The 17141-nt window shown below is 47.6% G+C and overlaps 1 protein-coding gene across 2 annotated transcripts in view; it reads right to left on the minus strand.

Moving 5' to 3' along the window:
* Positions 1 to 15802: 15802 nt before the first annotated feature.
* The window catches only part of HEATR6 (HEAT repeat containing 6), a 35794-nt gene continuing 34455 nt past the window's right edge, over positions 15803 to 17141 (minus strand). For both annotated transcript variants that reach the window (XM_058446139.1, XM_032162980.2), the window contains one exon: positions 15803 to 16833. In XM_058446139.1, coding sequence (XP_058302122.1) covers positions 16262 to 16833 — 572 coding nt within the window. In that variant the 3' untranslated portion in view covers positions 15803 to 16261. The remainder of the gene's footprint in view (positions 16834 to 17141) is intronic.

A 17141-nucleotide genomic window follows, 5' to 3' on the forward strand; every position in this document is an offset into this window, starting at 1 on the left:
GTGAAACCCCGTCTCTACTAAAAATACAAAAAAAATTAGCCGGGCGTGGTGAGGGGCGCCTGTAGTCCCAGCTACTCGGAGAGGCTGAGGCAGGAGAATGGCGTGAACCCGGGAGGCGGAGCTTGCAGTGAGCCGAGATTGCGCCACCGCACTCAAACCAGCGTTAAACCCCACCCTGCCCAGGATGTGGACCTTGCCTGGTGAGAGTCCCGCTCAGGCTTCCCCAGGGCCCCTCTACCGCACAGCAGGGGTGTCTGCGCTGGGCCCGGGCACTCACCAGGGCCGGCAGGCTGCCAGCCTGGAGTTTCCCTAGCATCAAATGTGCCACCGGAAGCTGAAGGTGGGGATGACCAGTGACCCCCGGAGCGAAGACCCCCGCATCTCTCCAGGATTGGGAGGTCTGCTTAGGGGTCCACTTAGGAGTGTATCCCTCAGGCATTGGAAATGCGGATGGGAGGCCTGGAGCCATGGTGGCTCCCCCAGTCCCCAGTTCTTTCTCTGTGTAAATCCAGCTTTGCAGGGACGGGGATGTGGTGCATTTCCCGGAAGAGCTGGGGTCCTGGGGTGTGGGGAGCTGGGGCTGGGGTCCCGTGAGGAGGGGCCCAGGGTGGGCAAGCTGAAGCAGGACTGGCACAGGCCTCTGGAGGGCCTGGGGGAGGCTGGACGCCCGGGGGTGCACCCTTGCTTGTCCGCTCTTCTAAGGGTCAGTCTCAGTTTGCCCATCTGTAAATAGGGTTGATTGTCCCTGCCCTACGTGGCTGTTGTGAGCATTCAATGAGCTGCCAGTCCTCGGAGACTCTTGGGTTTTTTTATTGTGCTAAAATATACAAGTATAAATTTCCCATTTCAACCATTTCTTTTTGCTCCTTCATTCCCCAGCCACCCACCCATTTTTAGCATACAGTTCCGTCGTGCTCAGTACCTTCTACCTTCACGCTGTGTGCAACCCATCTCCAGAAGCCTCTTCATCCTGCAAAATTGAAATTGGACCCATTAAACAACAGCTCCCCATTCCTCCTCCCGCGGCCCCTGGCAACTGCCATTCTGCTTCCTTCTCCATGGATGTGACTACTCTAGGAACCTCATATAAGTGCAATCACCCAGTATCTGTGCTTTTGTATCTACCTTCTTTCAGTCAGCAGAATGTCTTCAGGCTTCATCCATACTGTAGCCCGTGTCAAAGCTTCCTTTTTCAGGCTGAATGATACTTGAGAATCAAAATCTCCTCTCCTGGACACTTCACCAGTAACAGCATCTGAGAGGCCCAGGGAGGGGCAGGTCTGGGGTTTTGGGGAGAGGCTCTCCTCTCAAAGCCAGACCCCCCCCCCCATCTATCCCCTCAGAACCAGCACCAGCCAGGGCCTCCTCTCATGGCTTACTCCTCCTGTCCCTACCGTGGGACCCGCCCCTAAACCATGGGGTCAGTTTCTGTCTCTTGCCAACTCACTAGCTGGGGAGGGTCTATCCAAGAGCCCCCCAACAGCGCCCTGACCTGGAATCAGCCTCCTGCCCTCCCCCTTCTGTGGACAGAGGTCAGACTCTTGGGAGGGCAGCCCCACAGAGGGCTGGGTGGAGGCACTGGTGTGAACCCCGGGTCAGGGCCAGGGAAGCCACTTGTTTGGGCACAGAAGCTGTTGGCAGCACAGTGACACGGCCTCAGGCAGTGCCCACTGGTCTTTTTGCTTCTGGCCAAATGTGTGGCTGTTCAGGGTGCTCAGAGACCTGCCGGGTGAAGGAGTGGAGAGTCAGCAGCAGAGGGCCCATCACAGTCCAGGGGTCAGAAGGACAGAGCAGGCATCACTCCGTCCCACTGTGGCAGCGCCCCCAGCCTAGCCCCCACGGGTGTCTTGGGGTGCAGAGGTGAGACAACCAGAGCCACTGGACAGACATGCCAAAACTTCTGGTGGCCCAAAGATATGCAAGTGAAATATGTCAAGGGACAGGACCCAGTGAAAACATTTTGAGCTACAACAAACAAATGTATACGAATTGTAAGAATAAGAGATAGTGGTCAGGCACCCCCTGCACAGGGTGGGCCACCAGGTTCCCAGAACTCTGCACTCCAGGCACGTGGTGGGAAAGGCAAGAGGCCAGGGTGAGGGAGTTGGGTTTGGAAGAGCAGCCATGTCACTGTGGGTGCACATGGGGCCATTGAGCCAGGCCCTGTCCCAGAGGCAGCCCCACAGTGCAGGGCGCAGCTCACGTATGCCCATCTGACCTCAGCCACTTCTCTAGCATCTCACAGGGGCCTGGCATGCAGGGAAGGGGAGGAAACGCTCTGCCTGCCAGGCCCTGTGTCCACATCGCCTCCCTCCCTCTCACTCCAGCCCTGGGAAGATGGGACTCTTACATCCTTGACCTTTTTTTTTTTTTTTTAAATTTTGAGAAATGGTTTCAGTCTGTTGTCCAGACTGGAGTGCAGTGGCACGATCATGGCTCGCTGCAGCCTCTGCCTCCCAGGTTCAAGCAATCCTCCTCCCTCAGCCTCCCTAGTAGCTGGGACCATAGGCACGTGCCACCACACCCAGCTAATTTTTAAATTGTTTGTAGAGACGGTGTCTCACTATGTTGCCCAGGCTGGTCTTGAACTCCTGGGCTCATGGGCTGGGATTACAGGTGTGAGCCACTGCGCCCGGCTGAGGCGCAGATGATGATAAAGCTGAGGCTTAAGGTGAAAAGTACTCATCCACTTCCTAGCTAGTGAATACAGGGGCTGAGCCCAGAAACCAAGCCAGCCAGGCCCCCAAACTTCTGCCCTTTTCCAGTGGCAGAGAAGTAGGTGGTTGGGAGCCCCCCGATCCCCCGGAGTTCTGCCAAACCAAGGTGGGTTTGGCCTGGGAGGGAGACTCAGCCTCCCCTTGGAGATGAGCCTGGTGTGAGCAGCCACGCTGCCTCCCTGACCCGGCTGGGTAGAGGCTTTGCGGTGCATCTTTGAATAATGTTCTGGGGTTACCGGCTGCACCCCACAGATGCCACAGCTGCCTCCCTACAGCCCTGTGCTCCAGCCCAGAAGAAAAAAAAAATGCAGTTTTCAGAAACAAGAGCCTGCTGAGGTCAGCGAAGCCCCTACCTGCCCATCCTTCTGTGTGTCCCTGGGTCTGCACGCTTGGCTGGGTTTTCTAAAGGACCCGAAGGCAGAGTGAGTGAGGGGTGCCGTCTTGTGGAGGAACCCTCTGTGGCCGATCAGCTTGGGTGACCTCTGTGGACTGACTGGGAGTTGTGATAAATGTGGCTAGAAATGGGGCCTGGTCTCAGATGGTGACCGGGGGTTATGTGGATTGAGGGTCAGTGAGGGACATGGCCTTTCAGGAGGCCATGCTGGGAAGATGGGGGAGGGGAGTCAGGATGAGGGAAGGGCCTGACCAAAGCGGGGTAGGGAGGGAGGCTCAGAGGAAGGTGAGCCACCTGGCTTTCAGGATGATGAGGAGAGAAAGTCTGTCCTGACAGAGGCCCCACGACAGCTGCCCTGGGCCAGGATGTTTGGGGGAGGGGAGATTGCACCACAATGCCACCCTCACTCCCTCTGTCTGGAGGTGTGGGGCCAGGGGCTTCTGTGACAGGGGCCATGAATGGACCCAGCCAGGAGACCCAGGGGACAAGGGCATCTGCTGGCCCAGGCACCTGCAGGCCCTGGCAGCTCCGTCTCCCCATTTCCCGTTCACACCCTTTGCTGTTCTCTACCCGGGACCTGAAGCCCATGGACCACAGTGGGCTGGCAGACCCCTGTGTCAAGCTGCACCTGCGGCCAGGAGTCAGGAAGGTGAGAGAGTTTCACCCAGGCTTGCCCACCAGCTGTGCCCACCCACGGTGATGGGGCCTGGACTGGGCTGGGGGCACCCAGGGAGGCCCACAGCTGCCACTCCCCTCAGAGCCCCAGCAAGCTGAGGAGACCTCAGCCACTCACCTCCATGCAGAGTGCCCAGTCTGTCCCACACCCAGGATGCCTTCAAGCGTTACCTACCTGCTGATCTGGGGAAACCCCTGGAGAATTTCCAGGCTGGCATTTTATAAGAAGCATTCTCAGCTGGAGGTTACTATGATGTGCAAACAAAGGACTGTGGTCCGATCACATTGGAAAACATTGTTAAACCAGTTTCTTTACTGTAGGACTTGCCAGAGCCTTTAATGTGCTGATGGGCTGTTCCTCGACTCTCAGTAAGGGGGATGAAGTAGGCAGCATCTGCCCAATGCATTTGACCACAGAATCCTCATTCCCATGAGAGATGGGCCAAGAGGCTGACCGCAAATGCACTTAAGGCACCAACACAACAGGTGCATCTACAAGAGGAGAGAAAAAAATGCTATTAAATAAAAGCAGCAAGGTGACCTTGAGCCACGAAAAATCAGAACTTCTTAGACTTCCTTTCTTCTGTGCATCCTACACTTTGGTGTTGTTTTATTTTTAGTTTCACAGGGCAGAGTCCGAGTTGACTTGGGGACCTAAATGTGTATGTCTGGGGCCCACCGCAGTCCAGGAGGACCACCCAGAAGGGAACATTGCGCCTTCTCTGGGGAAGGCAGGGCTGTAGGAGACACGGCAGTGCCCCACCACCTACTCGTGGGGAAGAAATGGCTCCTCACACCAGGCCTCGATGTCCTTATGCTGCAAGTGGAGCTCAGGGATGTGAGAGCCAAGAGTGAGTGTAACCAGGGAAGTGTGCCCAACGCGGGAGCTCCGTGACCCCTAACTCGTGGGACTGGAGCCGGCAGGGCCTGTTGTAGGAAGTCCCCAGGACTCTCCCCAGTGTTTTATAAAGAGCAGTCTCCTTGTAGACAAGCTCCTGAAAGCAGTGCGAGAGAGGGATTCCTGTGTCCTTTCCACGGTGGGGAACCTGACGCTGCCACAGAGCTGGAATTGAAACCCCGGGCTGCCTGACCTCCAAACCTAGGCCAGGGTGGCGGGCATCAGACTGAGTCAGACACAGAGCTCAGAGTCGCTGGCACAGGAGGAAGGAGTGGTGGCAATATTCCAGCTCAGGCCACTGCACGAGCATGCCCGAGGCCGGGATGGGTTCCAGGCAGAGAGGACAGTCCGCAAAGGCAGGGCATGCCCTGGGAAGGAGACTCCAGTTCCACACCAGGTGTCCTGCAGAACCCACCCCAGAGCACCAGGGGCTGGAGCTGGGATCCTCCTTGGATGAGCCTCCTATGGCTGCTGCAGCAAATGACCACGAACTTAGAGGCTTAGAGCAACACACTTACTATCTCGCCGCTCTGCAGGTTAGAAGTCTAACAGTGGTCTCCCTGGGCTAATGTCAAGGTGTCAGCAGGGCTGCATTCCTTCTGGAGCCTGGGGATCCCACCCATTTCCTGGCTCTTTCCAGCTTCTAGAGGCTGCCCGCCCTCCTTGGCTGGTGGCCCATTCCTCCATCTTCACAGCCGGCCTGGTTGCGTCTCCCTGGCCTTCGTCCTTGGTGACAACTCACTCTTCTCTTCTCTGTCCTTTCTTCTGTTTTTAAGAACCCTGTGACCACATTGGGCCACCCAGACAGTCTAGGATAATCTCCCTATTTTAAAGTCAGCTAATTAACAACCTTAACTCCATCTGCAGCCTCACTTCCCCCTGGCCATGTCAATAACATATTCACAGCTTCGAAGATTAGGATGTGGCCGTCTCTGGGGGCCATTGTTCTGTCTACCACACCCTTTGGTGCTAATAAGATCGTTTTTTCCTTTCTCCAGGCAAATAAGCTTAGAACAAAAGCTCTCCGTAACACTCAGAACCACGTGAACAATACCCTCACTACAGGATCACTCATGATCCACAAGACCCGGCAGTGATGCGGGTGCAGGGTCAAGTTCAGACCTCAGACCCAAGTCTCCCACTTTGGTCCCTTTCTCCTCCTGAGGGACCTGGAGGATGGAGTCTGCCCCTCCTCCTTCCCGGCATAAGCATCAGGTCAGCTGCAGTGGAGAAAAGGGTCCCTCGTGCTTGGAAAAAAAAAGCAAGCATTCCTCCTGGTTGTCACTCTGCCCTTCCCCTTCCCCTCCACTTCCTGGTTCACACTGAGTACTCGGGGCCTCCAGGTGGTTGCTCATGGCATCACGGCCCTACCACCGCCACAGATGTCCCTTTCGGGAGGACTTGGGGGCAGTCCAGGGCCTTGTCTCTGGGGAGGCCTGTGAAGCTGGCTCCACACTGTGACCACAGCTTTGTAGATTCCCCACGATGTATATTGGATTGTGCACATGTGCACACACACACATTTGGAGCACGTGTAAGTGCACACTTAAGAGTGTACACCCATACACACTTGTACACATATCATGAAAAAATCTGTAATGAAACATATCAAAATAACTGTGATTATCTCCAGGTGGTAGGAGAATAGGTAGTTTTTTCTTACATGTGTGTCTTGTTTTGTTTTTTCCAAATGTTCCACAATGAAGATTCATTACTTTGATGATATGGAAAAACAACAAATGTTATTTAGAAACCTAATCTATAATAGCTGTAATATTACAATAATTTAGTCTGGGCACAGTGCCTCACACCTGTCATCCCAGCAATTTGGGAGGCTAAAGCAGGAGGATGGCTTGAGACCAGGAGTTTGAGACAAGCCTGGACAACATAGCGAGTCCCCTATCTTTACAAAAAAAAAAAAAAAAAAAAAAAAATCAGATTAAAAATTAAAATAAATAAAACAATTCAAACATTTTGATAAAAGAGAGTGCAAACAAATTTGGGGAGTAGACTACATGAAGGCTGGGAATCCACTGGGCTGAGGGGCCTTTTTCTTAACATCCCAAAATGGAACAACCAAACACAGCTTTAGAAACTCTTCCAGCACCTGCCAGCATGTGTGGCCTGTACTTCTCTGGAGAGGAAACCCACTGGCCCAGTTTGGAAAAGAATCTAGTATGAGACTGTATCTGATTTATCTGTTTATTGAGACACGGTCTTACTCTGTCACTCACGCTCAGTGCAGTGGCACAGTCTCAGCTCACTGCAGCCTTGACCTCCTGGACTGAAGCCATCCTCCCATCTCAGCCTTCCGAGTAGCTGGGACTACAGGCATGTGCCACCATGCCCAGCTAATTTTTTAATTTTTCTTTTGTAGAGATGGGTTCTTGCTATGTTGACCAGGCTGGTCTTGAACTCCTGGCTTCAAGCGATCCTCCCAAAGTGCTGGGATTACAGGTGTGAGCCACCACACCTGGCCTTGTGTCAGATTCAGTACTGATTTTTTTTTTAACTATTGTAAGTTTAGTATGTCATCATTTCAGAATACACTGCTTCTCAAAAGAATGAAGGCTACAACAGCCTGAGTCTCTGTTTTTCACGAATTCCCCAGATGATTCTGAAACACACCAGCTGGAGGCCCTCCACTGTGGCATGTTTGAAAGTAGTGGTTCTCAAACTTGTCTGCAACTAGAATCACTTGTGCAGCTTTTAAAACCCTCAGTGGCAAGACCATACGCCAGACCACAAAACTCAGGGGTGGGGTGAAGGGGGCTGTTCATCAGGAGCGTAAATGTCCCCAGGTGATTTTAATGAGCAGCCAGGTTTGAGAACCAGCGTCCTAATGGGAGCAACCTCATATCCAGGTGTTGTGCCTCCGGAGCCTGGGAAACAACTCTGGCAAAAACCTTGCATCTGAATAACTTTGTGTTCTCTGTCTCCATCTGGTGGTCATACCGCTACATTGCTATTATTTTCCTGTGCAACTTGGGATCTTGTACTTTTTTTTTTTGAGACGGAGTCTCGCTCTGTCGCCCAGGCTGGAGTGCAGTGGCGCAATCTCGGCTCACTGCAAGCTCCGCCTCCCGGGTTCACGCCATTCTTCTGCCTCAGCCTCTCCGAGTAGCTGGGACTACAGGCGCCCGCCACCACGCCCGGCTAATTTTTTGTATTTTTAGTAGAGACGGGGTTTCACCGTGGTCTCGATCTCCTGACCTCGTGATCCGCCCGCCTCGGCCTCCCAAAGTGCTGGGATTACAAGCGTGAGCCACCACGCCCGGCCGGGATCTTGTACTTTTAAGAAAGTTTGCCAAAAGAATAAAAAAGAACCAAAAAGACTTGAAATTTCAAGAAATAAAAATGGCTACAAAATATACCATTATAAAGAACAGAAGGATCTAAGAGTTATAAATGCATTTGAATAATGCATCTGAATCTTTTGCAGTACTTGGCAAATTAAAAAGCAGTCAATAAGTGCTACTTATTCCCATTAGAATTAAACATAAGTTAGACCCCATCTTTTGGGTACCAGTGATTCATTTTGAATGAATGGCTTTAATTCAACCGAAAAACATATTTAGTCTTATTATACTTGGCATACTGTTGGCAGTGGTGAACAGACACAGTCTGCATGGTGAGAAAGAGATTGTGTGTGCATGCGTGTGTGTGTGTGTGTGAGAGAGAGACAGAGAGAGCGAGAGAGAGAGACAGCGAGAGAGAAATTATTATTTTAATAAAAATACTGTTTGGGAGTATACTGCTCTATGAGTTTTGTAACCCCATCCCAATCAGGATTCCGAACAGTGAGAGAATATTATTTCAATAAAAAGGCTATTTGGGGGTATACTGTTCTGTGAGTTTTGTAGCCCCACCCCAATCAAGGTTCCAAACAGTTTGATCACTCCCACAAAACTGCTTCATGTTTCCCTGTCGTGGCATCCTTGCCTCACCCCAGTCCCTGGCCACCAACCGATTTGTCTTTGTCCCTGTAGCTTTGCCTTTTCCATAATGTCATGTATTCATACAATATGTAACCTTTTGAGAGTGGCTTCTTTAACTTACCAAAACTTCCTTCTTTCTGCTTGTTTTAGGTTTATTTTGCCCTTTTTTTTCTTTAGTTTATTAAAGCTGAGGTTTAGATTGTTGACTTGAGCCTTCCTTCTTTTCTAAAATAAGCATCAAATGCTATAAATTTCCATCTAAGCTCTTCTTTAGCTGCATCTACACATTTTGATTTATTGTATTTGTTTTCGTTCAGTTTAAAGTATTTTCTAATATCCTCATTTCCTTTGAGACTACCTCCTTTGACCCATGGATTACTTAGAAGTATATTATTTAATTTCCAAATATTTAGAGATTTTTGTCAGTTATCGATCTCTGGTTTAATTCCATTATGGTCAGAGACCTTGCTTTGTATTATTTCAGTTCTTTTAAATTTGTTAAGGTTTTTTTTATGGGTTTGGAGTGGTGGCTCATGCCTGTAATCCCAGCACTTTTGGGAGGCCAAGGCGAGTGGATCATTTGAGGTTAGGAGTTCGAGACCTGGGCAACATGGCGAAACCCCATCTCTACCAAAAATACAAGAATTACCCAGGTGTGGTGGCACAAGCCTGTGGTCCCAGCTACTCGGGAGGCTGAGGTGGGGGGACCGTTTGAACCCGTGAAGTTGGGCTGCAGTGAGCTGAGATTGCCCTACTGTACTCCTGCCTGGGCAGCAGAGCAAGACCTTGTCTGAAAAAGAAAAAAAAATTGTTGTTTTATGATACAGAATGTGATCTATTTGTTCTAGGGATTACTGAGAAAGGCAGGTTGGGGTCTCCAACTATAATTGCTGATTTGCCATTTCTCTTTTCAGTTCTGTCAGGTTTTGCCTCGTGGGTTTTGAAGCTCTGTTGTTAGGTACATAGATGCTTAGGATTGTTAATGTTTTCTTTGAAAATTGACCTTGTTATCATTATGTAATGTCCCTCTCTATCCTTGGTAAATTTCCTTGCTCTGAAGTCTGTTTTGTCTGATGGTATATAACTACTCCAGATTTTTTTGATTAGTATTTCTATGACATAGCTTTCTTTTTTGTCCTTTCATTTTTAATCTATACTATTTACTTAAAATGAGTTTCTTAGACACATATAGTTGAGTGTTGGGTGTTTTGTTCGTTAGTTTTTTACATTCAACAATCTCTGCCTTTTTATTAGCATATTTCAACTTTTTAAATTTAATATAATCATTGGTATGTTTAGATTTACATTTAATATTTTATTGTTTGTTTTCTATTTGCTCTCTATTTTTCCCTGTGTTTTTCATTCCTGTTTTGACTTTTCCTGCCTTCATTTGGAGTATTTGAATTTTTTTGAATTCCATTTAAATTCACTGATTTTTTTAACCATATCTTTTTGTGTAAGTTGAAAATGTAGTTGCTTTAGGGATTACAAAACACCTAGGTTTTTATAGTCTATTTAGGATAATATATTTAGTGCTTCACATGAAATGTAGAAACCAGCCTGACCAACATGGAGAAACCCTGTCGCTACTAAAAATACAAAATTAGCCGGGCGTGGTGGCGCGCACCTATGATCCCAGCTACTCGGGAGGCTGGGGTGGGAAGATCCTTTGAGCCCAGGAGTGTCTTCAGGAAATTAAGGTTCTCTCTGTTCTCTACATGTCAAGTAGTTACGGACGGTATTCTGAACATTCTAATTTTGTGTTATGAGAATCTGGGCCATGTTGGAAGCCTGTATTTTTGCTTTGGCAGGCAATCGTCCTGGTTAGGTTCAGTTCACAAGTTCCCACCTGCCTCCTGCGGGTTGTGGTTCAATGTCAAGCTTCAGAGCCTTTGCCGCGCTGTTCAGATCCGCCCCGTGTGTGCGCCACCCAGTGGTGGGTACGAGACTGGACAGTGGCTTGTCCCACGGTTCAGTTCTCAAAGCCTTTGGTCAGATCCACACATGGAATGCCTGGGAATGAGCCCAGGAGTTCATATACAACTTTAGGGTATTGCCTTCTTGCGTTCCCTCCTCTCTGAAATCTCAACACTTTACAGTCTCAGGGGTCCCTCTTTCCGGTCCTCTGGCTAGAAAGGGTTTTAACTGTACTGCTCTGCCCTACAGTTTCTGTGTCTGCCTCCACGGCCAAGCATGGAAGGATGTGTAGCGAGAAAAAAGCCATGGGTACGACTCCCTTGCTGTTGGGACCATTCTTCCCCTGGCAGAGAGATGAGTTTCCTTGCCTTGAAGTTCTAGGCACCTGCCTGGCTGCCACTGCTGCAGTGAGATTGCCTAGGGGCTGGTGTGGGGAGAAAAGAGACAGCAAACACAGGATTTCCCCGCTTTCGCTGACCTATAAGGGTGCGTCGCTCTCTCCTAGGGTCAGAAACAGAGGCTCAGAGCTCTTTCTATCTGCATCTGGTATGCAATTCCAGGTTTTGGTTCATATTTGAGTCCAGGCCAGGAGACCCCAGAGGGGAAGTAAAATGGCAGACTTACTGCCACTTTGGTGGTGTTTCAAGTTCTCTCTTCCCTCCCTGATCTTCCTGCTACCACCTTGTTTTCAGAGCTAGCTGCTCCTGCCTGTGCCTGTGGTCCAGGATTCATAGTTGCATTCAGTGGGAAAGACAGGATGGAGTATGACTGGAATGAGAATGGGAGATGGATTTTTATTTAAAAAACAAAAGCATGGATTTTTAAAGGTTGAAAAATGCACACTAACTGGGGGAGAAATTTCTCTTTCCCCCCGCAGTGTGGTAGCTGTAAGCCTGATTCCTGGCTTGAATTTTTGTTTTCACTTTTCCAGATGACCTTTAGAATCATTTTGTCCTTAAATTAGCCAGGTGTGGTGGCACACACCTGTAATCCCAGCTACTTGGGAAGCTGAGGCACGAGAATTGCTTGAACCCATGAGCAGAGGTTGCAGTGAGCCAAGATAATACCACTGCCCTCCAGCCTGGGTGACAGAGTGTGATTCTGTAAAAAAAAAAAAAAAAATTTCTAATTTTGCTGGGAATTTTATGAAATGTATAGATTTGGAGAAAAGTAGCCTTTTAGTAGATTGAGTCCTTCAGTCTAGTAATATGATACATCTTCTCATTTAAAAAAATCTTCTTTTATGACCACTGGTAAAAGTTTTTATTTTTTTTTCCTCAGAATCCTTGCATAAGCTTGGTTACATTTATTCTCAGGTATTTTTATTATTAAAATTTTTATTAAAAATCAAATTGGTTATTGCTGATATATAGAAGAGCTACTGATTTGGCATATTTACTTTGTAACCAGCTGCCTTACAGAACTTGTGTTGGTTTTATTACTTTCTGAATATTGGTTAAATTACTTTCTGAATTTTGGTTTAATTACTTTCTGAATTTTGGTTTTATTACTTTCTTGGTTTTCTGCACACAAGGATTTGTGAATCCAATCACTCAGACTGGTTTTCTGCAAACAATGATAATTTGGAACCTCTTTTTGAAAAAAAAACTGAAAGTTTTGATTTTTGGTTTATCAAATCACATTGGCCATTAATTCTTGTACAGTATTAGGTGATATTGGTGATATCATTCTTGCTTGTCTTGGTTCTGAGTCTTTTAGGGAAGTCCCTATTAAGATAGGTATATTTCATTATGCTAATGAATTATCTTTTTGAATTCTTTTTTAAAAATAATTTTGATCAGAAAAGGATACTGCATTTCATCACTCTTCCAGCATCCATAAAAATGACCATTTGTATTTTCTTATTTGACCCACTAATGTGATTGCATTTTATTAACAGGACTTTCCTGCATTCCTACAGCAAATCCTGGTTGGTCTTGGCGGAGACTGTAAAGCAATCATTCTCAAGGAGGGGCTTTTTCACACAGTATGCCTGGAGAGAGCCTGCACCACCACCGCGTTCCTCCCCGATGAGTCCAGTGAGCCACGGCTGCCGGCTACGGTGTTGTGGCGCTCAGGTGTGTTGGATGGAAATGGTAATTGAATGAGTGCTCATTATCCAAGACTTTGGCCCCACCCCTAATATAATGTCCATGTTCCTGGAGCTGAGGATCCCTTCAGCCTAGGCTTGAGGACTCAAGTTGCATACTAGAACCAGACAGACATTCTCCAATATTCCACTCTAGGAATCTTACTCCAATGAGTAGAAGCAGAGAAATTCTAGCCCCGGGAGAAGACCCAAGAAAAGTGTAACAAGAGGCACCATCTGTCACTGAGCCCCTCTCTCTATGCCAGGCTCTGAGCCAGGAGCTACTCCTGAACAACTCTGTGAGGTACTGGTATCCCTTTATAGATAAGTGGTCAAGCGATTGCCCAAGGGTGTAGTCATTAAGTAGAGGAGTTGTCCTTTAAAACCAGGAGTAATTCCTGAGTGTGTGCAAGCTGGAGATGTGATTTCTGAAGACTGGCTCTCAGGAATGGGTCATGAGGCAGAACAATGAAGGCGGTTCATACTCCCCTGTTCAGTGTGTATGGCCTCTCCCACTTCTAGTCCCTTCTCTTTCCTGGGAGGGACCCGTGGGGGCTAGACAGAGGGCTGTTCCTAGTAGGATAGAGAGGTCCTGCAGCAGCGCCTCTTCCTCACTGCTGCTTATCTTTCTGATCCAGGTTCCCAAGGCATGTCAGCTAGCACCTGACCTACAAGATTCCAGCTGTTTAACTGCCATCACAAAAGCTCATGATGTGTTGACAGTATTTCTGCCTGCTGCTCTGAAAATTCAAGGAAATAAATACCTGACATTTACTGAATGCCAGAAACTGTTTTAAGAACTTTCTATGTATAATCTATTTTAATCATTATAACATCCTTATGAAGTAGGCACTTTTATCCCCATTTTACAGATGAATAAAGTAAGGCACAGAGGGGTTAAGCAACTTTCACAGGTAGAAAGCTGCACAGCCAGGATTTAAGCCCAAGCTCTTAACCACTGCACTGTATCAATGCAACAAAGGCTGAATGAACCAGAGTATTTGATTTACTTAGCTCTTATGCTGGAAAGATGGTGAGGTTTTTGCTCATGGTCTGTATTCATACACAAATACCAAAATCGAGGACACCTTTGCATTGGTGGTCTATTGGTTTCCTTTTTTGTTGTTTAGAGAGAAGGTCTTACTCTGTTGCCCTGGCTGGAGTGCAGTGGTGTGATCACAGCTCACTGCAGCCTTGACCTCCAGAGCTTAAGCAGCCTTCCACCTCAGCCTCCTGAGTAGCTGGGACTATAGGCGCACACCACCACACCCAGCTAATTTTTAATTTTTTTTTTTTTGTAGAGACAAAGTCTCGCTATATTGCCCAGGTTGGTCTAGAATTCCTAGGGCTCAAGTGATCCTCCCGCCTTGGCCTATTGGGATTACAGATATGAGCCACGGCACCCCACCTCAGAAGAGAGGCTTTTCTTGAGTTCTGGAAGGCGATAGGAATTTTTTTTTTTTTTACTCACCACAGAAAAGGTTCAAAGAGTAAGATCAGCAATGTCTCATAATGCTGTAATCTAATGGACAAGTGCCCTAGCCATCTGTGCCTGGATGACTCTTCCTCCCAATGTTTAAGTGTCAAAAGATAATTTAGAATCTGGCATTCTGCATTAGAAATCTGAACCACTGGGGCTGTGTGCTGATTTTCATCAGCTTAAAAGTTGTCTTTATTGTCTGTGGCTTCCTTTCCCCACAGCAGCTTTATGGAGGCACGTGCTCAGGCATCTGAGGAGCTTCTGTCCTCTGGTGTATGTACACCCACAATGCTGCAGAGAAGAGAATCAGCGTACTGTTGGGACACAGCATGTACCACTGCCTTCTGAAATTTCTAGAGGTGCTATGCCTTGGTTCTTTTTCTGCACGTGAACATTAACATCCACATCAGGATCTAGGAACCTTTACAGAAGCTAAGTTTTTAAAAGAAGATGAATGGGATTTTATTCAAGATAAGGAAAGGATAAGAGTGAATCATCAAATGAAACCATGAGGCCATTTCACAAATATTTTATCAAAAAACTCACCTGAGAAAACTCAAAGAATCACAGTAATAATCTATCTATGCCATATTTTTTTTCCTTTTTTGAAAATGCCAATAAGCTACTACTAAGAATGTATTCAAGAGAAGGAAGTTCCAAGATTCATCACAGGGTCAGGTGGGCTCAACTGTTTCCTGGGCCCTCTATAACACTTCATGTTCAGAATTGTCTCCAAAGAAAAGCAATTTAAGGGAACATTCAATATGGGTGTCTTTGCTGTGCTTGCAGTCTTATTTCTGTGGACACTGATATCCTATCAATGGAAAATTGAGCCTTTAGTGAACTTGAATACCCTGTTCCCCAATCACTGCCCAGAGAGCAGTTTCTGAGCAGCCAACATTTCAGAGACAGGAAAAGAGCAGCTAAAAGGCAAAGGAGAAAAATGGAAGACATGTGCCTTTACACGTGTATTTTAAGCTAAATAATAACCATGATAAAATATCACCAAAACCCATTTTTTGTATCTTCTTAACTGTCCCACATCAAAGATAAGTATGGACAACTTTAATTGGTTCTTATATATCCCTAAATTCCTAATTGAAATCAATTCCAATGAATCATTGGTGCTCAATAGAGAAATGCAAAATTTTAATATATTCAGTAGAAATTACTTTCATAACTTTTGGGGCATTATCAAAATATAATTGGAAACCCCTCTTTGTAACCAACTAAATTAGCCAAATGATCTTTTCTTAAAGGCACAAATTAAAAGGTGGCAAAACCACCATATATTTAGTGTGTGGGATCACATTCTCCTAAAGAGCATCATTAGAAATTAGAAATCTAATTTCTAGTTTAGGAAATTTAGGTAGAAGTCGATGTTGGAGCCTAGGTTAGAGGGCCCTGCTTGCTGGGAGTTAACTCTGGTTATTGGATTGTGGGGAGGTGTGGCAGGGAAGGCGGTCGGGGGACCACAGGCACTCCAGAAGCTCAGAGCAGCAGTTCCTCATCAGCTGTGAGGAACTGTCAGCATCCTCGCATCCTGTGCGGCTGTGAGGAACTGTCAGCATCCTCGCGTCCTGTGCGGCTGTGAGGAACTGTCAGCATCCTCGCGTCCTGTGCGGCTGTGAGGAACTGTCAGCATCCTCACGTCCTGTGCGGCTGTGAGGAACTGTCAGCATCCTCACGTCCTGTGCAGCAGGGCCAGAACAAATTGGCTGAACTGCAGCTCTGCCTGCAGCTTGCTAGAAATACAACTTGGTAACAAGAGATTGCGGACACACTATTTTTCGTTGGTTTATTACAAAACTACGGATACAATATACAAAATTCTAATTCCGAAATCCTTCTACATTTCTTTTTTCTGAGACTAAATGCCCTCAAAGCCCGTCTGCTTGGCCCATATTACAACCTGACTCCTCGGCTCCTGGATGCACAGCTCAGATGTTCCAACAACCCTGACCATGGCCAGTGCTATGGAGCCACTCCAAAGGTGGTTGAGCCCTCTGTGAAAATTTAAATGGCTGCTAAGTCATTCTAAATAAATAGTGAACAGATTGTTTCTGCCCCTAAGATGAAATCCCACAGATCTTATGCTCAAGCTCAGGTCTTCCTATTGCCACCTTCGACATCTGGAAAGTATGGTGGGATCTTCACTGATTTGTTAACCCTGGGAGTGCCCCTTGTGATCCAGATGAGTCAGAACAAATGGCCAGGATCTCTTCTAAGAAGCCCATGATGGCCCTTCTGGCTGTGTCTCCAGTCGGTGCCTGGATGCTGCCTATGTGCTTAAGGGCCATTCTGACCATCTGGTCTCTTTCCTGTGGGCTGTGGGGTGCTCCAGTGTCATCTCCCTCTGCTCCTGATTTTAAAAACTGTAGGATATAGGACTGGACCATATTCCCATTCAGTTCAAGGGTTTCTTTGATACAAGGGAGGTCCGAGGCACTGGCCAAGCTCAAGAGGTGAATCAGTGCCTGGCAGATTTGGGTCCGTAGGCTGGCACAGTACTTGAATTCCAAAAAGTCTGTGGTGTCTTCGCTCTTCTGTAAGGCAGTGACCAATGCGTTCCAGATCCGAGCATACTGGTCAACAGACCCGTAGTGCTCTCTCTTCCCCGGGATGGAAAGGGCAGCTGCAGATCTGATGCGCACTTTGAAGTTCTTGCATGATGTCACGACTGATGTCAGGGCATTGTAGGCCTGGGAGGTCCATGGGGCTGTCCCTAGAAAGAATCCACAGTCACTAAAACAAATGCAGGCTTAGAACTAGGTGGGGTGAGAGGGAGAGGGGCGGAAGGAAGCTTAAACGCTAGTGCTCAAGACACTCATTTTATGTGTTCACTTCATTCTCACAATCATCTTGTAAGACAAGGGTGGTGACTGACTGTACGATCCTAGGTAAGTGGCCAGGTGCCAATCCCCAAACCTCCCTCTTTCCCTACCTCAGCCTGCCACATGCTTAGAGCCTCTGCTACCCTATATAGGGCCTTTGGTGACTCAGAAAAAGGCTTCTTCTCTGGGAAGATTCTGT

Source organism: Hylobates moloch, unplaced genomic scaffold (assembly GCF_009828535.3).
Source record: "Hylobates moloch isolate HMO894 unplaced genomic scaffold, HMol_V3 SCAFFOLD_10, whole genome shotgun sequence".
In the NCBI taxonomy this organism is placed as follows: domain Eukaryota; kingdom Metazoa; phylum Chordata; class Mammalia; order Primates; family Hylobatidae; genus Hylobates; species Hylobates moloch.